Source organism: Hemitrygon akajei, chromosome 10 (genome assembly GCF_048418815.1).
Source record: "Hemitrygon akajei chromosome 10, sHemAka1.3, whole genome shotgun sequence".
NCBI classification, from domain to species: Eukaryota; Metazoa; Chordata; class Chondrichthyes; order Myliobatiformes; family Dasyatidae; genus Hemitrygon; species Hemitrygon akajei.
The window spans coordinates 101,807,058-101,830,832 of record NC_133133.1 but is presented as its reverse complement, the minus strand read 5'-3'; the positions used below and the strand labels follow the sequence as shown (position 1 = coordinate 101,830,832).

The following is a 23,775-nucleotide window of genomic DNA, read 5'->3' as shown; positions in this document are numbered from 1 at the left end:
TGTCCTTACACCACTCCATAAGATGATCCTGTAGGCTGTCTCATCCTCGTCCGTGATCAGGCCACTGTGGTATCGTCAGCAACTTTAATTATGGAGTTGGAGGTGTAGATGGGGGTGCAGTCATGTGTGAAGAGTGTGTAGAGCATAGGTTTCAGCACACAGCTGAGCATAGTATTAATGGTAAGACTCTTGGCAGTGTAGAGGATCAGAGGGATCTTGGGGTCAGAGTCCGTAGGACACTCAAAGCTACTAGATAGGTTGACTCTGTGGTTAAGAAGGCATATGATGCATTGGCTTTCATCAATCGTGGGACTGAGTTTAAAAGCAGAGAGGTAATGTTGCAGCTATATAGGACCCTGGTTAGACCCCACTTGGAGTACTGTGCTCATTTCTGGTCGCCTCACTTATATGAAGGACGTGAAAACCATAGAAAGAGTGCAGAGGAGATTTACAAGGATGTTGCCTGGATTGGGGATTGCCTGGATTGCCTTATGAGAATAGGTTGAGTAAGTTCTGCCTTTTCTCCTTGGAGCAACGGAGGATGAGAGGTGACCTGATAGAGGTGTACAAGATAATGAGAGGCATTAATCGTGTGGATCGTCAGAGGCTTTTCCCCAGGGCTGAATTGGCTAGCATGAGAGCGCACAGTGTTAAGGTGCTTGGAAGTAAGTACAGAGAAGATGGCAGGGGTAGATTTTTTATGCAGAGAGTGGTGAGTGCATGGAATGGGCTGCCAGCGCCGGTGGTGGAGGCAGAAACAATAGGGTCTTTTAAGAGACTCCTGAATGGCTACATGGAGCTTAGAAAAAAAGAGGGCTATGGGTAAAGCCTAGGTAGTCCTAAGGTAGGGATTTTTTGGCACAGCTTTGTGGGTCGCAGGGCCTGTGTTGTGCTGTAGGTTTTGTATGTTTCTATGTTTCTAAGCTGTTTATCTGATGGTCCTACACTTTCTCACACTAGTAAAGCAAGGTTTTATTCTGCTAGGTATGTAGGCCATGTCACAACACCAACAAGACTACTCAAATTGACCTGGCGGAATGGAGTTTATTATTACCACATTAGATTAAAAACAAATGTAAATGTCCTTCTACTGTGGCACATCAAGAAATTGGCCTCAAGCTATCTTCTCTCCCTGTACAGCACAGGAAAGTTAATAATTGTGAATTTTCTCAAGTTAACAGTTGTAAATTACTCAGTATCTTATTAGTATCTTGCTGACAGAAAAGCCTTAAACTGGCAGTGAAATAGTTGGGCTCAAATTAAATCATTTATTACATTTTGTCCCATTTGAAATCAGCTATCAAATTATATTTCATTTTACGGGCAGTTTTCTTGGAATGAAAACAACTAGCACAGAGCACATTAGAGGATGAACAAGCAAATCACTTCTATTGATAAAGGAAGCTGAAGGTCATCAAGTAAATCTCCAGACTGCTGAAATATTTTGACAGTGGAGGGGGAGAAAGAATGCTTCTTACACAGTAAGAATCTTCAGTACACAGTAGTTATTAAGAAACAGAATTCAGAAGGATAGAAGGTAGAACATGGTATATTATAGCACACAGGTCTTTTGGGCCACAATGTTGTACTGATCTTTTAAACTACTCTACGGTCAATCTAACTCCTCCTTCATACATAGCCTTCATTTTTCTTACACCCATCTGCCAATCTGAGAGTTTCTTAAATACCCCTCTACCACCACCCTCTGTATACCAAAAAAAAAACACTTACCTCTGACATAGTTTCTTCCAATCACCTTGAAATTATGTCCTCTTGTATTAGTCATTTCCAGCCTGGGGGAAAAAACTGGCTATCCCTAAGACATGGGAGCAGAATTAGGCCATTCAACCATTTGAGTCTGCTCTTCCATTCTATATGGCTGATTTATTATCCCTCTCCACCCCATTTTCCAGCCTTGTCCCTGTAACCTTTGACACCCTGACTATTCAAGAACCTATCAACCTCCACTTTAAATGTACTGAATGACTTGGCCTCCACAGCCGCCTGTAACAATGAATTCAACAGATTCACTACTATCTGACTAAAGAAATTCCGCCTCATCTCTATTCTAAATGGATGCCCACCTAGTTTGAGGCTATGTCCTCTGGTCTTATATTCCCCCACTATAGGAAACATCCTCTCCACCTCTACTCTGTCTAGACCTTTCAATAGTTGATCGGTTTCCACGAGATCCTTCCCCCCACCCCCACCACTCCTTCTAACCTCCAGCAAGAACAGGTCCAGAGTTATCATGTGCTCCTCACACAGTAAACTTTAATTCCTGGAAACATTCTCATGAAGTTCCTCTGGACCTCTCCAATGCCAGTCTAGCCACTCTATCTACGACTTGTATGCTTCTGTGAAGTCACCTGTCAACCTCTGACAATCAGACGTGGTCTCTAGTCCAGGCAGCATCCTCTGTATTCAGACAATGATTGATGTGAATGAATTTCAGGGGAACCTGGTTAAGATTAGAAAAGTAAAGTAACAGAAGTTAATGCTAGTGAATGTATTTAATGCTAGTGAAAACAGAAATGTAAATGGTGAATAAGTGCTTAGAGTTTTCTGTTGCTGAAATTTCTAAATAATTTTGTGTCACTTGATGCTCAAATCATATGGAAATGTTTTTTTAAAAAGATATTTTTCACCCATCATGAAAGCAAGAAAAAAATTCCTGATTTTATAATATTAACTCACTGAATTCCTGCAATGAAAGAATGTCTAAGTATCTAATAGTTTCCTTTTTCTGAACAGGTTATCTTGGATACACAAGTGGATTTTCTCTTTCATGTATGCTGTTCTTTGTTGGAGTTGTGAGTATGGGCAGTCTATATTACAATTGCTGGTACCACAGGCAAATTTGTTCTCCATAAGTTAGAATATGACACAGAGATAATCTGAATTTGTCTTCACATCTGGGCATCACAGGCATAGAAGTTTAAAGTTATCAGAAATGGTGAACCAGTAGTGGCCAATTACGGCTTTAACGCCATGGGTTCATTTCTATCTCTGATAATTTCATATAACCTCCTAGTTTGTACCAGGCCAAGCAGAAAGTTATTGGGCGGAGTTCTTATTAAAAGGCGAGTTCCTTACAATTGTAATGTACTTCCTCCAACCTCATGGGGTTTTTGCACGTGCTCCAGTTTCCTCCCACATCTCCAAATATGTGTAGTTAGTTTGCCTCTGAAACTTGCCTTTTGTGTGTGATAGGGTTAATGAGAATGTTTTGAGAATATATACCAAGGAAACTAGTGGGGCACCATGATTGCTCTGTGAGTCTGCAGAGACTCGATGGAGTGAAATGTCATCTTGACTTGAATTAATGCACCTCTGTCTGTAGCAAACTAATACTTAACGACAGAGTGATTAAAGGGTAGAAGAAAGTGTGTTTACTTCTGTCAATAAACATTGGTGCAGATTGCACACATCCTCACTTGCCTACAAAATTGCAGTGTGTAATAAACCAGCATTAAATCATTGCAGTGACATGGCTCCCAATATGTTTCTGACATCACTGCCATGATAGCTCCACGAGGTACTGCAACCCTCCAGTGGCAACCACACTGCAGAGCAAAAGGAACAGAAACTTCCATTTGCCCTCTGACTGTTCCTACAGTCAAAGGCCTTTTTTACAGTTTCCAAATATTTCTGATAATCAGAAACAGTTGAATAAAATGTTAAGATGTTTAAAACTATAAAGAAAAGGTGCAATGTAATGCACACAAAATGCTGGTGGAACACAGCAGGCCAGGCAGCATCTATAAGGAGAAGCACTGTTGACATTTCGGACCGAGACCCTTCGTCAGGACTAACCAAAAGGGAAGATAGTAAGAGATTTGAAAGTAGTGGGGGGAGGGGGAAATGCAAAATGATAGGAGAAGACTGGAGGGGGTGGGATGAAGCTAAGAGCTGGAAAGGTGATTGGCAAAAGGGATACAGAGCTGGAGAAGGGAAAGGATCATGGGACGGGAGGCCTTGGGAGAAAGAAGTGGGGGGGGAAGCACCAGAGGGAGATGGAGAACAGGCAAACAACTAAATATGTCAGGGATGGGGTAAGAAGGGGAGGAGGAGTATTAATGGAAGTTAGAGAAGTTCGAGGAACAACACCTTGTATACCGGCTGGGTAGCCTCCAACCTGAGTTTGGATTCATTTTGACAGTAGAGGACGCCATGGATAGACATATCAGAATGGGAATGGGACGTGGAATTAAAATGTGTGGCCACTGGGAGATCCTGCTTTTTCTGGCGGACAGAGCGTAGGTGTTCAGCGAAACAGTCTCCCAGTCTGCGTCGGGTCTCACCAATATATAAAAGGCCACACCGGGAGCACCGGACGCAGTATACACACCAGCGGACTCATAGGTGAAGTGTCGCCTCACCTGGAAGGACTGTCTGGAGCCCTGAATGGTGGTGAGGGAGGAAGTGTAAGGGCAGGTGTAGCACTTGTTCTGCTTACACGGATAAGTGCCAGGAGATCGGTGGGAAGGGATGGGGGGACAAGTGGACAAGGGAGTCGCGAAGGGAGCGATCCCTGCTGAAAGCAGAAATGGGGGGGGGAGGAAAAGATGTGCTTGATAGTGGGATCCCGTTGGAACAACTGTCAAAGCGAATCCAAACTCAGGTTGGAGGAACAGCACCTTATATACCGGCTGGGTAGCCTCCAACCTGATGGCATGAACATTGACTTCTCTAACTTCTGTTAATGTCCCCTCCTCCCCTTCTTACCCCATCCCTGACATATTTAGTTGTTTGCCTGTTCTCCATCTCCCTCTGGTGCTTCCCCTCCTCCTCCTTACTTTCACCCGAGGCCTCCCGTCCCATGATCCTTTCCCTTCTCTAGCTCTGTATCACTTTTGCCAATCACCTTTCCAGCTCTTAGCTTCATCCCACCCCCTCCGGTCTTCTCCTATCATTTTGCATTTCCCCCTCCCCCCACTACTTTCAAATCTCTTACTATCTTTCCTTTCAGTTAGTCCTGACGAAGGGTCTCGGCCCAGAACATCGACAGTGCTTCTCCTTATAGATGCAGCCTGGCCTGCTGTGTTCCACCAGCATTTTGTTTGTGTTGTTTGAATTTCCAGCATCTGCAGATTTTCTCATGTGTGCAATGTAATGAATGTATTTAAAGATGCGGCATGGTAGGGTAATCGGTGGTGGGGAAAATGCTAGAGTCGGTTATCAAAGATGTGATAACAGCACATTTGGAAAGAAGTAAAATCATCGGACAATGTCAGCATGGATTTGTGAAAGGAAAATTATGTCTGACGAATCTTACAGAATTTTTGGAAGATGTAACTAGTAGAGTGGATAGGGGAGAGCCAGTGGATGTGGTATATTTAGATTTTCAAAAGGCTTTTGACAAGGCCCCACACAGGAGATTAGTGTGCAAACTTAAAGCACACGGTATTGGGGGTATGGTATTGATGTGGATAGAGAATTGGTTGGCAGACAGGAAGCAAAGAGTGGGAGTAAACGGGACCTTTTCAGAACGGCAGGCAGTGACTAGTGGGGTACCGCAAGGCTCAGTGCTGGGACCCCAGTTGTTTACAATATATGTTAATGATTTAGACGAGGGAATTAAATGCAGCATCTCCAAGTTTGCGGATGACATGAAGCTGGGCGGCGGTGTTAGCTGTGAGGAGGATGCTAAGAGGATGCAGGGTGACTTAAATAGGTTAGGTGCAAATTCATGGCAGGTGCAATTTAATGTGGATAAATTTGAGGTTATCCACTTTGGTTGCAAGAACAGGAAACCAGATTATTATCTGAATGGTGGCCGATTAGATAAAGGGGAGGTGCAACAAAACCTGGGTGTCATTGTACACCAGTCATTGAAGGTGGGCATGCAGGTACAGCAGGCGGTGAAAAAGGCAAATGGTATGTTGGCATTCATAGCAAAAGGATTTGAGTACAGGAGCAGGGAGGTTCTACTGCAGTTGTACAAGGCCTTGCTGAGACCGCTCCTAGAATATTGTGTGCAGTTTTGGTCCCCTAATCTGAGGAAAGACATTCTTGCCATAGACGGAGTACAGAGAAGGTTCACCAGATTGATTCCTGGGATGGCAGGACTTTCATATGAAGAAAGACTGGATTGACTAGGCTTATACTCACTGGAATTTAGAAGATTGAGGGGGGATCTTATTGAAACGTATAAAATTCTAAAGGGATTGGACAGGCTAGATGCAGGAAGATTGTTTCCGATGTTGGGGAAGTCCAGAACGAGGGGTCACAGTTTAAGGATAAAGGGGAAGCCTTTTAGGACTGAGATGAGGAAAAACTTCTTCAGACAGAGTGGTGAATCTGTGGAATTTGCCCTCGTGATCCAATAGCTTACAGAACACCACTGCACACAATGGCACGTTCAAAGGAGAGTGAAAGATCAGGCACATTCACATCTCAGACATTAACATTTCTGACTTCCACGCTGCAGTGTACAGGCAGAGAATCCCATAACCCATTAGCATGTCTCTGGTGGTTTACTACAGATCTGCCATAATCAGACTAAGTGATTTGTTTCCCTGTACTGTGTGTTATGAAGGATTGTCCTATACTGTACATTTTGCACAAAGTGAGTTTCCATGATAAAGCTGCTGAAATATTCTTTCAGGTGATATACAAGAAATCTCAGATTCCCTGCCCATTGCCTGCATTTGGTTACTCTTCAGAAAATCAGACCTCACTAGCAAATGCTACAGGACATGTTTTAACAGTGTATCCAGTTGTTTTCAACAAATCCACTGATCATGACGCAAACCTCATGATTGACTTTATCAACGGACACACAGTGACACAGAGCGAAGGTGATTCTTCCATCATCCACACTAATGGTTTCAGTTATGCTGCTCGTGATGGAGATGACATGTGCAAACCCAAGTATTTTGTATTCAATTCACAGGTATGCCAGAGTTTAAGTGTATTTAAAGGGAAGTTGCTTTGTGTACTAGACCACTATTAGATGAAGTTTTCTCTTTTTGTAGACAGCCTACACCATTCCCATTTTGGCCTTTGCCTTTGTGTGCCACCCTGAAGTACTCCCAATCTACAGTGAACTTAAAAAGTAAGTACTGCACATAGATCTTTATAGCATTGTAATTTGACAATTGTAAAGATGCACATAAAATATTAAAAGATTAAGGTCCAAAGGGAGTTCTTTTGGGCTGTAAATCACTTTAAAACAAAAAGAGACAATTCTGATTATCTGCATTTCGAATCAATCCCACTTCCCATTTGTTGGTCTGTGACTCTGCAGGTTATGGATCCTTAAGTGCTAATCTAAGTTGGGAGATAGAGTGTCGCTTCACAGCACCAGTGACCTGGATTTGATCCTGAGTCAGGTGCTAACTGTCTCACATCTTCACGTTCTTCCTGTAACTGTATGGGAGTCCGCTGGGTGCTCTGCTTTCCTCTCACATCCTAAAGGAAACGAGCCTGTCTTCCCTATATTTCCAGTTTCTGGAAGGATAGCCAGGATCCTGAAGAAATCTGGATTAATACCATCCACAAGCTCGTAAGGAAGTTCAAGTCATAGCTTATGTAGATGAAAGATGACCTGGGACTCAGGTTGGCTGGCATTCACAGGACTCCCTGTGAATGTGGAGCAACATGTATCAGCCAGGTGGGGGAGATGGTGGAAACTCGCATCGAAGAGCACAGGAAGGGTATTTGCTTAGAGAAATTGGTGGTAGCAAAACACTGCATTCACAAGGGACATGGGATTGACTTTGGCACAAACTACTGTGTCACACAAACAGCTTTGGGGACTGCTTGATAAAGGAAGCCATTGAAATAAAACTAGAGAAAAAGAATTTTGACAAAGTCTATCTCGCTCTTAGTAAGAACTGGAATTCAATTGTAAAGAAGGTGAGAGAGCATAAACCTGATTGGATGAGGACTAACCAATCAGAAGGGACAGAATACAGGGATATAAATACCACCAGACTAGACTTGCCCAGGCATTATTCCTGAAGAAGATGGCAGAGTTTCCCATCAAAATATTGGTTATAATAATAATGTGCTTTATTGATCCTGAGTGGGAAATTCTTTCATTATAGCAGTAACATTTAAAAACACACTTAGCAGTGTGCCGACTTAATGAATAATATACATAATAATACCTGTACCCGGCTTGAAGCCTGAGAACAGTTTATTCGCATTATATGCCGGAAAAGCACTAGATCCTTTTCATAATCTCTCTCGTCTATCTGCAGAAAACAACTCTAGTCTTTCCTCATTACTGTAAATTTCCAGCCTTGGCAACATGCCCATTATATTGTCCTACTTCCCCTGCTCAGGAATTTAAATCCACTTGTTCTAAGTTCAAATTAAATTTATTATCATACAGTATATGTCACCATATACAACCCTGAGATTCATTTTCTCACAGGAATTCACAATAAATATGTAGAATCAGTGAAAAACCATCCACAACAAGGTGAACAAACAACCAATCTTCAAAGAACAGACTGTGTAAATACAACAAAAAAACAAAATAATAAGCAATAAATATTGAGAACATTAGATGAGGAGTCCTAGAAAGTGAGTCTACAGATTGTGGGAACAGTACAGTGATAGGGTGAGTGAAGTTATCCCCTCTGGTTCAAGGCCTTGATGGTTGAGGGGTAATAACTGTTTGTGAACCTGGCGGTGTGAGTCTGGAGGCTCCTGTATCTTATTCCTGAGGGCAGAAGCAAGATGAGAGCATGACCTAGGTGGTGGTGGCTCTTGTGATGTGTGCTGCTTTCCTGTGACAACATTCTTGTTTAGATGTGCTCAGTGGTGGGGGGGGGGGGGGGTGTTATCCGTGATGTACTGACTGTGTCCACTACTTTTTGTTGGCTTTTCCATACAAGGGTATTGGTGTTTCCATGCCAAGCTGTGATGCAACCAGTCAATATACTCTCCGCTACCCATGCCAAATTTTCACAAATTTCTAAGGAAGTAGAGACACTCTCATGCTTTCTTTGCAATCGTACTTGCATGCTGGGCCCAGGACAGGTTCTCTGAAATTTATAACACCAAGGAATTTAAAGTTGCTGACTCTCTATCCCTCTGATCCTCCAATGAGGACTGGCTCATGGACCTCCTGAAGTCAATAATTAGCCCTTTGGTCTTGCTGACATTGGGTAAGAGGTTATCGTTGTGGCAACACTCAGCCAGATTTTCAGTCTTCCTTCTGTAAGCTGATAAGTCACCACCTTCGATTTGCCCATTGGCAAAGATGTTATCATCACACTTCAAACTTCAAATTTAAACCTGGCTTTGGGGCAGTGCTGAGTCTCACAGTCATCAGTGTAAAGTGAGTAGAGCAAGGGCTAAGCACAAAGCCTCGTGGCGTATCTGTTCTGATGAAGATTGTGAGGAGATGTTATTGCCAAGCCAAACTGACTGGGGTCTGCAAGAGAGGAAAATGACTTGTCAATTTCTTGCTAAGCTGACATTTCAGGGTCTTAATTTGCATTAGGAGTCTGATCACCATTTGTTAGACAAATAGCTAATGCTAGGTCCCTGGAACAGGAAAGGAACCTTTCATTCTATAACAAGGGTATCCACGCTCACCCCATTTTCCTGTGCCGTAATAGAGAGAGTCCCTCTTGTCTTTGCCTACCACCCCATCATCCTCCACATCCAACATCTTATCCTCAGTGGCCCAAGTGCTACACCTGCCCATACACCACCACCCTCATCTCATTCTAGGTGAGGCAACACTTCCCCTGCATATCCACTGGGGGTGGGGGGGGGGGGGGTCATCTGTTGTGTCCAGTGTTCCCAATGTGGCCTCCTCTGCATTGGAGAGACCCGTTATAAATTACGGGGACTACTTCACTGATTACCTGCACGCCAATTGGCACAAGCGTGACTTATCACTGGTCAATCAGAATTAAAATGTGTGACGTGTCGATCCATGGCCCCCTCTAGTGCCATGGTGAAGCCACGCACTATGGAGAAGCAAAACCTTATTCTGCCTGAGTACCCTCAAACCTGATGACATGAATATCAATTTCTCCTTCGGTGAACAAATTTCACCCCATCCCTACTGTTCCCCACTCTGACCTTTCACTTCTTCTCCCTCCTCTTTCCTTTTCTCCTAAGGTCCACTTCTCTCTCCATCACATTTTTTTATTCTCCAGTCCTTGATCTTTCCCACCCATCCAGCTGTTCTTATCACCTTCCAGCTAGCCTCTTTCCCCCTCGCCCCCACCTTTTTATTCAGGCATCTTCCCCCTTCCTTTCCAGTGCTGAAAAGTGGTCTCAGCCAGAAACATCGGTTGTTTACTTTTTTCCATAGATGTTGCCTGACCTGCTAAGTTCGTCTGGCATTTTGTGTGTTACACAGTATAGAACTGAAAGATTTTTTATTTTTCAGCCGATCACAAAGGAAAATGCAACATGTCTCCAATGTGTCGATTACTGCAATGCTTATCATGTACCTTTTAGCTGCTACGTTTGGCTATCTGACCTTTTTGGGTGAGTCTGAATTTAAGGAGTGGTGAACAAAAATCTCCTGTGTTGAGCTTGATGTAAATGTTATCATTACATGCTACAAATTGTTGATGTGTGTGTTTTATTTTAGTTTTACAGTCAATTGAATGCTGAATATATTAGTGGCAAATTAAGTTTGGATGGAAGGAGCCGTTCACTTGAAGGCTGAGTTAATGGTGTTGCTGTTTTATTTTCTGCACAGGACAAGTTGAAACAGAATTGCTTCATACTTATACTAAAGTTTACCAATTTGACATCGTGATTCTGTCTGTTCGCTTGGCTGTGCTGGTAGCTGTCACACTGACGGTTCCCATTGTCATTTTCCCGGTAAGCAATAACGTGGCTCTTGGGAACCAACAGCTTTCAAACACACCAGTATTACTGGTAAAAGAAGTACCTTAAAAGGGCGGCATCCATCAATAAGAACCCTCTCCATCCAGGACGTTTCCTCCTCTCAGTACTACCATCAGGACTTCATCCCCTCTGCAGTCAGATTTCTGAACCATCCAAGAACATCACCTTGTTATTCTTTTACATGATTAATTTATCTTTTATTGTAACTAGCAGTAATTTGTTCTGCCTGCACTGTACTGCTGCGACAAAGCAAATTTCACAACTAATGTCCTTGACAATGGGTCTGGTTCTGATCCTGTAACCTTCCATCTTAAGGGTATAAAAATAGGATGTACTTTGAGTATGGGGACTCTACCAAAAGAGTTTGTCTGTTTGGCATAATGAATAAAGACCTGTATTTTTTTTTATATATACATTTGACATTTATGTAGAAACTCATCACCCTTTGGTGAACATAATTTGCACAGCAGCGCAAGCTAAACAAGGCAGGTGAAAACTCAGCATTTTATTGAGCATTGATTGGGGATAGTTTATTTGGGAAGATTAAGATTTAGTTGATTGGCCAAAATTAGGAATTAGCTAATTATGGAAGTTGATTAAGGAAGATTAGGCATTAGTTGATTGGTGAAGTTGATTAGGAGTTAGTTAATTAGGAAATGTTAGGGATTGGTTTGTTAGGAATTGATTAGGGAAGATTAGGTATTAGTTACCGTATTAAACATTAATGATTAGGGAAGTTGGAGTTGTCAGATTAATTTTAAACATTCATAGAAGCAATGTGGTTTTTAATTTTTGAAGAATGTGAGCATGGCCCATTGCTGTCATCCATCTTAAATCTAAAGTTCTTGTAGGATGCAAAGATCCAAAAGATAATTGAAGATAGTGTAACTCATTTCCTAATTTGGAATGAGGGTAAATGGATGGCTGGAATAGGGAAAAAGAAATGAATCTCAATCAGCTTTCTTATCACTGGCATATGTCATGGAATTTGTTGATTTGCAGCAGCAATACAGTAAAAGGCACAAAAATTACTATAAGTTACAAAAAGCAGTAGATACAGCCCAGTCCAGCACGGGTAAAGCCTTCCTCCTCCTACCACCACTGAATACATCTATAGGTAGCTTTGACACAGGGAAGTAGGATCTATCATCAAGGACCCCCATCGCCCAGGACATGTTCTTTTCTCACTGCTGCCATCAGGATGAATGTACAGGAGTCTCAAGACCCACACCACCAGGTTCAAGAATATTTATCAAGCTCTTGAACCAGAGGGGATAACTTCACTCATCCCCTTCACTGAACTATTCTTACATCCTATGGACTCACTTTCAATGACTCTCTATCTCATGTTCTCTATTTATTGTTCATTTATTTATTACTATTTCATCTTTCTCTTTGTATTTACAGTTTGTTGCCTTTTGCCCACTGTTTGTCCACCCCTGTCAGTGTCGTCTTTCATTAATTATAGTTATTGGATTTATTGAGTATGCCTGCTAGAAAATTAATCTCAGGGTTGTATATAGTGATATACAGTATATGTATCCTGATAATAAATTTACTTTTTGAACTGTAAAAATAAATAAATAGTGCAAAAAGATGAATAACAGGTAATGTTATGAGTTTGTGGACAGTTCAGAAATCTGATGGCGGAGGGAAAGAAGCTGTTCTTAAAATGTTGAGTGTGCATCCTCAGGCTTCTGTACATCCTCTCTGATGGCAGTAATGAGAAGACAGCATGTCCCAAGACGTTGAAGGTCCTTAATGATTAATGTCATCTTCGTGAGCCACTGAATTTTGAAGACATTCTCGATGGCAGGGAAGGTTGTGAATGTGATGGAACTGAGTGCATCTACAAACTTTTGGAGCCTCCATACTAGCTGTGATGTAACAGTCAGGATACTTCCCACCATACATGTGTTGTTTTAAAGAAAACAAAAAAAAAATTGGTAGAGTCTTTGTGACATACCAAATCTCTTCAAACTCCTAATGAAGTAGAGTCACTGGTCTGCCTTTGTGAAGGGGAGGAAATCTTGTGTCTTTATCATTTCTTGTCTGTGTGTCTGCAGGCTCGCACTGATGTGGTTGATTTTACCGTCCTTTAAAATGGATGAGCAAGCCATTAATGCAAGGTCATTTGGGTGTGGGCAATAAATGCTGTCCAAACCCTCTGAATAATAAGAAAAAAATCAAACCCCTTCATTTTGACATGTAGTACTTTCTTGGACAGTAATAATCGGGTTGGATGCACAAGTATAAACTATGGCTAACTCTGCTGGGAAAGAAAGCTGTCTTCTATAAACATTAAGGAAATGCCATCTGACGTGTTACATTTCCAACTGTACTTTTATAATCATAAACTAAAATGAAGAGTCCAAAATGTACAGAGGAACACCTTCCTTAAGTGGCTATAAGACCCAGCAAGTTCGGAATAAACTAATACCTAAAGGTGAACAAGAGCTGAGATGGTGGAATTCCTTGCATGAATTCTTCCATTGACATTTATGTTCAAGCAACTTTGTGATCTGTTTATAGTTTAAGGCTACAGAATTAGGATGAAGTACTAAAGTTCCATTGAAGCATAAAGTTAAACTCAAGCCAACAATGGATGATCTGAACCCAGCACAGTCATGAGGACGCGGATTGTTTTCTGATGCCTGACCCAACCTGAATCTAGGTTTGGGTCAGAAAATCATGGATCTGCTCTTTAGGCTCTGGCATGTCTAATCCAAACTAGGTTAGAAACAAATTTGTATCTCCCCCTCCCAACCCCCCCCCCCAAAAAAAAACCTGCAGAAATTGAAAATCTGAAATAAAAACAGAAAATACTGGTATTGCTCAGCACATCATGTGGTACCTATGGAGTTAATAGAACCATAGAACATTACAGCACAGAAATAGGCCTTTTGACCCTCCTTGGCTGTGCCGAATCATTTTTCTGCCTAGTCCCACTGACCTGCACCTGGACCATATCCCTCCATACACCTCTCATCCATGTACCTGTCCAAGTTTTTCTTAAATATTAAAAGTGAGCTAGCATTTACCACTTCATCTGGCAGCTCATTCCAGACTCCCACCACTCTCTGTGTGAAGAAGCCCCCCCCCATGTTCCCTTTAAACTTTTCCCCCTTCACCCTTAACTCATGACCTCTGGTTTTTCTTCTCCCTGAGCCTCAGTGGAAAAAGCCTGCTTGCATTCACTCTATCTATACCCATCATAATTTTATATACCTCTATCAAATCTACGCTCCAGGGAATAAAGTCCTAACGTACTCTCTGTAACTCAGTTTCTCAAGTCCCGGCAACATCCTTGTAAACCTTCTCTGCACTGTTTCAACCTTATTAATATCCTTCCTATAATACGGTGACCAAAACTGCACACAATACTCCAAATTCGGCCACACCAATGCCTTATACAACCTCACCATAACATTCCAACTCTTATACTCAATACTTTGATTTATAAAGGCCGATGTACCAAAAGCTCTCTTTACTACCCTATCTACCTGTGACGCTACTTTTAGGGAATTATATATCTGTATTCCCAGATCCCTCTTCTACTGCACTCCTCAGTGCCCTGCCATTTACCTTGTATGTTCTACCTTGGTTTGTCCTTCCAAAGTGCAATACCTCACACTTGTCTGTATTAAACTCTATCTGCCATTTTCAGCCCATTTTTCTAGCTGGTCCAAATCCCTCTGCAAGCTTTGAAAACCTTCCTCACTGTCCACTACACCTCCAATCTTTTTATGATCAGCAAATTTGCTGATCCAATTTACCACATTATCATCCAGATCATTGATATAAATGACAAATAACAATGGACCCAGCACTGTGGCACACCACTGGTCACAGGCCTCCACTCAGAGAAGCAATCCTCCAATACCACTCTCTGGCTTCTCCCCATTGAGCCAATGTCTAATCCAATTTACTACCTCTCCATGTATACCTAATGACTGAATCTTCCTAACTAACCTCCCATGCGGGACCTTGTCAAAGGCCTTACTGAAGTCCATGTAGATAACATCCACTTTCCTTGTAACCTCCTCAAAACTCTAATAGATTTGTTAAACATGACAAATGTTTGTCATGTTTAACACAAAGCTGTGTTGACTCTCCCTAATAAGTCCCTGTCTATCTAAATATTTATAGATCCTATTTCTTAGTACTTCTTCCAATAATTTACCTACTACTGACGTCAAACTTACCTATAATTTCCCGGCAAACACGAGGAAATCTGCAGATGCTGGAAGTTCAAACAACACACACAAAATGCTGGTGGAACACAGCAGGCCAGGCAGCATCTATAGGGAGAAGCGCTGTTGACGTTTTGGGCCGAGACCCTTCGTCAGGACTAACAGAAAGGAAAGATAGTAAGAGATTTGAAAGTAGTGGAGGGAGGGGGAAATGCGAAATGATAGGAGAAGACCAGAGGAGGTGGGATGAAGCTAAGAGCTGGAAAGGTGATTAGCAAAAGTGATACAGAGCTGGAGAAGGGAAAGGATCATGGGACGGGAGGCCTCAGGAGAAAGGGGGGGGGGGGGAACACCAGATGGAGAACAGGCAAAAAACTAAATATGTCAGGGATGGGGTAAGAAGGGGAGGAGGGGCATTAACGGAAGTTAGAGAACTCAATGTTCATGCCATCAGGTTGGAGGCTACCCAGCCGGTATATAAGGTGTTGTTCCTCCAACATTTTGGATTCAGTTTGACAATAGAGGAGGCCATGGATAGACATTATCAGAATGGGAATGAGATGTGGAAATAAAATGTGTGGCCACTGGGAGATTCTGCTTTTCTGCCCTCAAATTTACCTGGTCCATTTCTGACACCTTCCTCCCCTTTCTTGATTTTTCTGTCTCCATCTCTGGAGACGGCCTATCTACTGATATCTACTATAAGCCTACAGACTCTCACAGCTACCTGGACTATTCCTCTTCCCACCCCGTCTCTTGCAAAAATGCTATCCCCTTCTCACAATTCCTCCGTAGCCGCCACATCTGCTCTCAGGATGAGGCTTTTTATTCCAGGACGAAGGAGATGTCTTCATTTTTTAAACAAAGGGGCTTCCCTTCGTCCACCATCAACTCTGCTCTCAAACGCATCTCTCCCATTTCCCGCATATCTGCCCTCACCCCATCCACCCACGACCACACTCGGGATAGGGTTCCCCTTGTCCTTACCTACCACCCCACCAGCCTCCAGGTCCAACGTATAATTCTCCGTAACTTCCGCCACCTCCAACAGGATCCCACTACCAAGCACATTTTTCCCTCCCCCCCCCCCCCCCTTTCTGCTTTTCACAGGGATCGCTCCCTACGCGACTCCCTTGTCCACTCGTCCCCCCCATCCCTTCCCACCGATCTCCCTCCTGGCACTTATCCTTGTAAACGGAACAAGTGCTACACCTGCCCTTACACTTCTTCCCTCACCACCATTCAGGGCCCCAGACAGTCCTTCCAGGTGAGGCGACACTTCACTTGTCAGTCGGCTGGTGTGGTATACTGCGTCCAGTGCTCCCGGTGTGGCCTTTTATATATTGGTGAGACCCGACGCAGACTGGGAGACCATTTCGCTGAACACCTACGCTCGGTCCGCCAGAAAAAGCAGGATCTCCCAGTGGCCACAAATTTTAATTCCACGTCCCATTCCCATTCTGATATGTCTATCCATGGCCTCCTCTATTGTCAAAATGAATACAAACTCAGGTTGGAGGAACAACACCTTATATACCGGCTGGGTAGCCTCCAACCTGATGGCATGAACATTGACTTCTCTAACTTCCATTAATGCCCCTCCTCCCCTTCTTACCCCATCCCTGACATACTTAGGTTTTTTGCCTGTTCTCCATCTCCCTCTGGTGTTTTCCCCTCCCCTTTTCTTTCTCCGGAGGGCTCCCGTCCCATGATCCTTTCCCTTCTCCAGCTCTGTATCATTCCGCCAATCACCTTTTCCAGCTCTTAGCTTCATCCCACCCCCTCCGGTCTTCTATCATTTCGCATTTCCCCTTCCCCCCACTACTTTCAAATCTCTTACTATCTTTCCTTTCGGTTAGTCCTGACGAAGGGTCTCGGCCCGAAACGTCGACAGCACTTCTCCCTATAGATGCTGCCTGGCCTGCTGTGTTCCACCAGCATTTTGTGTGTGTTGTTATAATTTCCCGGATTACTTTTAGAGCCTTTTTTAAACAATGGAAAAACATGAACTATCCTCCAATCCTCTGGCACCTCACCTGTAGATACCAACATTTTAAATATATCTGCCAGGGCCCCTGTAATTTCAACACTAATCTCCTTGAAGGTCCGAGGGAATACCCTGTCAGGTCCTGGGGATTTATCTACTCTGATTTGCCTCAAGATAGCAAGCACCACCTCTTCTTCAATCTCTATAGGTTCTATGACCTCACTATTGTTTGCCTTATTTCCATAGACTCTATGCCATTTTCCTTAGTAAATACAGATGCAAAAAACCCATTTAAGATCTCCCCCATTTCTTTTGGTTCCATACATAGCCGACCACTCTGATCTTCAAGAGGGCCAATTTTATCCCTTGGTATCCTTTTGCTTTTAACATACCTGTAGAAGCTCTTTGGATTATCCTTCACCTTGACTGCCAAAGCAACCTCATGTCTTCTTTTAGCCCTCCTGATCTTAAGTATTTTTTTTGCACTTTTTATTCTCATGTACCTTATTTGCTCCTTGTTTCCTATTCATGTCATATATCTCTCTTCTTTATCAGAGTTCCAATATCCCTCGAGAACCAAGGTTCCTTATTTTTATTCACTTTGCCTTTAATCCTGACAAGAACAAACAAACTCTGTACTCTCAAAATTTCTGCTTTGAAGGCCTTCCACTTACCAACGACATCCTTGCCAGAGAACAACCTGTCCCAATCTACGCTTTTTAGATCCTTTCTCATTTCTTCAAATTTGGCCTTTTTCCAGTTTAGAACCTGAACCAAATCTATCTTTATCCATGATCGACTTGAAACTAATGGTGTTATGATCACTGGAACCAACGTGTTCCCCTTCACACACTTCCGTCACCTGTCCTAACTCGTTTCCTAATAGGAGATCTAATATTGCATCCTCTCTAGTCAGTGCCTCTACATATTGATATAGATAACTCTCCTGAATGCATTTTACAAACTCTAACCTGTCTAGACCTTTAACAGTTTGGGAGTCCCAATCAATAAGTGGAAAATTAAAATCCCCTACAATCACAACTTTGTTTCCTGCAGTTGTCTGCTATCTCTGCAGATTTGCTCCTCCAATTCTCGCTGACTATTGGGTGGTCTATAATACAACCCCATTAATGTGGTCATGCCCTTCCTGTTTCTCAGCTCCATCCATATGGCCTCGGTAGACAGGGCCTCTAATCTGTCCTGCCTGAGCACTGTTGTAACATTTTCCCTGACTAGCAATGCCACCCCCCCCCCCCGCCCCCGCCACCCTTCATCCCTCTGCCTCTATCACGTCTGAAACATCGGAACCCTGGAGCATTAAGCTGCCAGTCCTGCCCCTCCTGTAGCCAAGTTTCACTAATAGCTACAATGTCATAATTCCACGTGTCAATCCACGCCCTCAGCTCGTCAGCCTTCCCCACAATACTCCTTGCATTGAAATAGACACACCTCAGAAGATTATTATCACAACACACAAACCTTCTATTTGTGACTTTGCATGGACTTTTAACATCATTTATTTTCAACCCCGCCTCACTGTCTACTCTGGCACTCTGGTTTCCATCCCCCTGCAAATCTATTTTAAACCCCCACCCCCCCAATAGCACTATCAAACCTCCCTGCAAGGATATTGGTCCCCCTGTAGTTTGAGTGTAACTCATCTCTCTTGTACAGGTCCCAGCTGCCCCAGCAGAGGTTCCAATGATCCTGAAATCTGAAACCCTGCCCCCGCACCAGTTCCTCAGCCACGTGTTCATCCTCCAGAGCATCCTATTCTTACCCTCACTGGCATATGGCACAGGTAGCAATTCTGAGATTACCACCCTTGAGGTCCTGCTTTTTTAACTTCCTACCAAGCTCTCTATACTCACTCTTCAGGACCTCCTCACTCTTTCTTCCTACGTCATTGGTACTGATGTGTACCATGACATCTGGCTGCTCACTCTCCCACTTCAGAATGATCAGAGACATCCCTGACCCTGGCACCCAGGAGGCAACAAACCCTCCGGGAGTCCTGTCCTGATCACAGAACCTCCTGTCTGTACTTCTAACTATCAAGTCCCCTATCACTACTGCTCTCCTCTTCTTCCCCCTCCCTTCTGCATTGCAGAACCAGACTCAGTGCCAGAGATCCAGCTGCCACAGCTTGTCCCACGTAAGTCATCCCTCCAACAGTATCCAAATCGGTATACTTGTTGAGGGGAATGGCCACAGGGCAGCCCTGCTCTGCCTGCCCTTTCCCCTTCCTTCACCTGACGGTAACCCAATGTCATGCGCCTGCGCAGTCTAGCATCTTTTCCCCGATCTGTAAAAAATAAATGACTTCTCTCCAAGATGTCTTTAGTCCTTCACTCACAGCCTCTTGCTTAGATTTAAAAAGACTGTTGAAAAATTCCTCTCCTTTTTAAATCTTTGGCGCTGTACGTCAATGCTTCATATCAGTGAGCTGAGGAGAAATACTTGCTTAGTTTTACTGTACTCTACTGCTACCTGTCCTGCTTAATATTTCCAGCCTGTATTTTTCCAAAACCTCTCAGCATATTTTTTGGTTTATTAAATGCAATGAGGGATATTGAAAAAGTTTGTAACCCAGATTTTCTAAGAAACCAATCAGATGAGAGGATAGTTCAGCAAATCACTGTTTCAAATGCATTTTGTTTTCTTTCTTTTCCCTGCATCTAAGGATGTTGGTTCACCTCTTCACCATGATGAAATGGATCTTGCTAGTTTTGATGCCTTTTCTTATATGGAAGAACCTAAACAAGGCAGTCCACTGCAATTTAGTATAAAATTGTTAACTCAATTGAGGCAGAGATGGGTATTGTTGGAAAAAGATTGGTATTTTTAAGTTCAAATTGAAAGAGATGATAGACTGAGTTAAGAAAGCTTTATCTGATAGTGAACTATTTCCACTTATCTGTGAGTGGATGAAGCCGACAATATGGAATTATTCACTTCCATTTATAAAAAAGGTGCAGTTAGTTCCATTAAATATAGAATATTTTCTGAAAAGTTTGTGTATGCAACTTATCATTCTCATTTAGTTTCCTATTTTGGAGCGCTGCTGCTTCTTTGGATGTGCCCAATTCTCAACATGCTGCTGCACTACAAAGAACAAAGATAGTACTCCATAACCACAAGAGATTCTGCAAATGCTGGCAATACAGTGCAACAAGCACAAAACTGAAGGAACTCAGCAGGTCAGGGGGCATCTATGGAGAGGAAATAAACTGTCTCTGTTTGGGCACGAGACCTTTTCCTCAAGACTGATAAAGAAGGGGGGAGGACACCAGAATAACAAGGTGGGGGGAAGGGAAGGAGTATAAACTGGCAGGTGATAGGTGAGAGCAGGTGAGGATAGTATTCCATTGCTGTCTAAAGGTTATGTCCTCTGATGTAAATGAACAAACATTTTGCTATGGCATGAATTATCAGACCAATGACTCCATAACATGCTGCTTAAAAGATTGCTCAACTGGCACTAATATTTCAGCAGCTAATTTACTCATACTGAGAGACGAGCAATTGTTTAAACAAAAATGAACAAACATAAGTGAGTCATGAGAAATTAGTGAATGCATTATCATTTAAGGATGCTCTAATGGGGATTTGCATGTGAATGTTCTGTGGCCAACTGCTTTATTTCTCTTCCACATAAACCTGAAGTCTTATTAATCTCAGAAACCCCATGTCCTAATTAGCAGTGTCTTTCAACCCTGTGTTTGCTGGCCTACACTGGTTCATAGTTGAGTAAAAGGTCAATTTAAAACTTCCATCTTTATTTTCCAATCCCTCTTGGTTTTACCTCTCATCATCTCCAGCTCTTGGAAGTGTCTATATTCCTGCAGTTCAGAATACCTTGTAATATTACCACCACCGTGTAGTATAGCAGTTAGTGTGAAGCTATTAAAGCTTGGGGTGTTGGAGTTCGGAGTTTAATTTCAGTATCATCTGTAAGGAGGTTGTTTGCTCTCCCCGTGACTGTGTGGGTTTCCTCCAGGTGCTCCGATTTCCTTCCTCAGTCCAGTTAGTACATTAATTTGTCCTTATAACTTGTCCTGTGACTAGGCTAGGAGGTTTTTGTATGGTGTGGCTTGTTGGGCTGGAAGGGCCTGTTCTGCACTGTATCTCTAAATGAAAAATGAAATTAATATACTGATAGACAAATGTTCAGTTGTCAGAGCACAAACCTTGGTAGCTCTTCTTCACTTACCTCGTTAAGATGTATGTTTAAGCCTTTTTTTTCTAAAATCATCTGCAATCCAGTATTAAATCTGTGAAGCAGACTAATCTATTAAATATCCCATTTAGATGCAGATTATTGCTCGTGTTTGTGGAGTTGGAGAAAATGAACTGAGTGTAGAAGATAAAAGGCATAGATTGAGTGGATAGCTGGAGACTTTTTCCCCAATGCAAAAATGGGGAAATAATGGGGCATAATTTTAAGGTGATTGGAGGAAAGTGAGGTTTTTTTTGTGCAGAGTGTGTGAACACCCTGCCAGAATTCTTTGTAGAGGTAGATACATTTGGGACACTTAAGAAACTTTTGATAAGCATGTGGACTCCACAGCAGTGGCTCCTCGACAGGCATCACTTGCCTAAATGCTGAACTGGCTCCATGACTGTGAGCCAATTTTTGGGAAACTCTTCAGTTCATATTTTGTGTATTGTTTACTTGTTTTGTTCTTTTTTCACACATTGGATGTTTGTTAGTAATTTGTTTTCTTTTGTGGGCTCTGTTGTGTTTCTTTGTTTTGTGGCTGCCTGTAAGATGATGAATCTCAAGGTTGTATATGGTATACGCACTTTGTACTTTGCCCTCCATTCTTCTATCATCTAGAGTTCAATGTAGGAAGGAAGAGTTAGATTGATCTTGGAGCAGGTTATAAGGTCAGCACCACATTGTGTACTGTGCTGTAGAGTTCTGTGCTCTGAGTTACAGGGACAGACAGACAGACATACTTGATCCCGAGGGAAATCAGGTTTCGTTACAGTCGCACCAACCAAGAATAGTGTAAAAATATAGCAATATAAAACCATGAATAATTAAATAATAATAAGTAAATTATGCCAAGTGGAAATAAGTCCAGGACCAGCCTATTGGCTCAGGGTGTCTGACGCTCCGAGGGAGGAGTTGTAAAGTTTGATGGCCACAGGCAGGAATGACTTCCTATGACGCTCAGTGTTGCATCTCGGTGGAATGAGTCTCTGGCTGAATGTACTCCTGTGCCTAACCAGTACACTATGGAGTGGATAGGAGACATTGTCCAAGATGGCATGCAAATTGGACAGCATCCTCTGGAATATACAGTTATTAAATGTATAACATTTTGAATACACAATTAGTGTATGCAAGGCTGGAGAGGCCTTGGAGTGTTGCTGGAGAGCCTGTTCGGAAGGTTGCTCATTTTAAAATATATGCCATATTTCTAACTCGGTTATATTTAAATATGACAAACTTTTTTGATTTGTAAATGTATGCAATTTTGAAGTTATAGTAACATGTTATTAGCTTGTAACTATTTAAAGCATATCCACACAGTTGCCACTTCATTAGGTACACCTTGTTAATACAATATCTAATTAGCCAGTCATATATATACACACACCACAGTCAGTCTGTGTTGGCAGGAACATGTCTGACTCCATCACACTGAACACTGGATCCCCACAAGGCTGTGTGCTTAGCCCACTGCTGTTTACATTGCTAACACATGACTGTGCAGCCAGATTCAAGGAGAACCTGATCATTAAATTTGCTGATGATACCACAGTGGTGGGGTTCATCAGCAAAAGTGATGAAGCAATGTACAGGGAGGAGGTTAAACACCTAGAGAGGTGGTGCAGAGACAACAACTTGATGCTTAATGTCACCAAAACCAAGGAGATGATCATTGATTTCAGATGGTCTCAGCCTGAGCACACACCCCTCAGCATCAGCGGCTCCACAGTGGAAAGAGTGGAAAACATCAAGTTCCTTGGGGTGCAGATCTTGGACAATCTCACCTGGTCCAGGAACACCACTGGGATTGTGAAACAAGCCCAGCAGAGATTGCACTTTTTGAGGAAGCTTAAACAAGCATCACTCCCCGCTAACATCTTAACTACATTCTACAGAGGCGTGGTTGAGAGTGTGCTGACCTTTTGCATCACAACCTGGTACTCCAGCTGCAGTGCTGCCGACAAAAAAGCCTTGCAGAGGGTGGTTAGGGGAGCAGAGAAGGTTATTGGGGTCTCCCTACCTTCTGTCCAAGACCTCTTTCAGAGTCGATGCCTCCAGAAGATACGGTACATCATTAAAGACTCCTCACACCCTCTCCATGAACTGTTTGGTCTTCTGCCATCAGGTAAATGTTACAGGAGCATCAAAACTAAAACCACAAGGCTACTAAACAGCTTCCTCCCACAGGCAGTCAGACTGCTTAAATAGCTGCTCTACCTGACTCTGCTTTGGACACTTTTAACTTGCACTAGACGCTTATAACTTGATTTTAACTGACATGTGGCTGTTGTGTTTTACTATTTATTGTTATGTTTATTATTTAGTCTTGCATTTGTTATGTTATGATTCCACTGCTCCTGGGAAATGCTGTCTCATTCTGTCCTGCAGAGTTGATGTACGGTTAGAATGACAATAAAGTTTTTGAATCTTGAATCTTTTTGAATCATATGGCAGCAACTCAGTGCATAAAAGCATACTGACAAGGTCAAGTGGTTCAGTTGTTCAGACTAAACCAGAATGGGGAAGAAATGTGATCT

General features: G+C 42.6%; 1 protein-coding gene across 13 annotated transcripts in view; it reads left to right on the top strand.

Annotated features, from left to right (window-relative positions):
- Positions 1-23,775, top strand: part of slc38a4 (solute carrier family 38 member 4) — a 162,663-nt gene that overhangs the window by 125,217 nt on the left and 13,671 nt on the right. For all 13 annotated transcript variants that reach the window (XR_012100560.1, XM_073058708.1, XM_073058712.1 and 10 more), the window contains 5 exons: positions 2,755-2,813; positions 6,611-6,898; positions 6,981-7,060; positions 10,367-10,467; positions 10,685-10,809. Coding sequence is in view for 12 of the 13 variants with exons in the window: in XM_073058708.1 (XP_072914809.1) it covers positions 2,755-2,813; positions 6,611-6,898; positions 6,981-7,060; positions 10,367-10,467; positions 10,685-10,809 (653 nt within the window). In the remaining variant the exon portion in view is untranslated. The remainder of the gene's footprint in view (positions 1-2,754; positions 2,814-6,610; positions 6,899-6,980; positions 7,061-10,366; positions 10,468-10,684; positions 10,810-23,775) is intronic.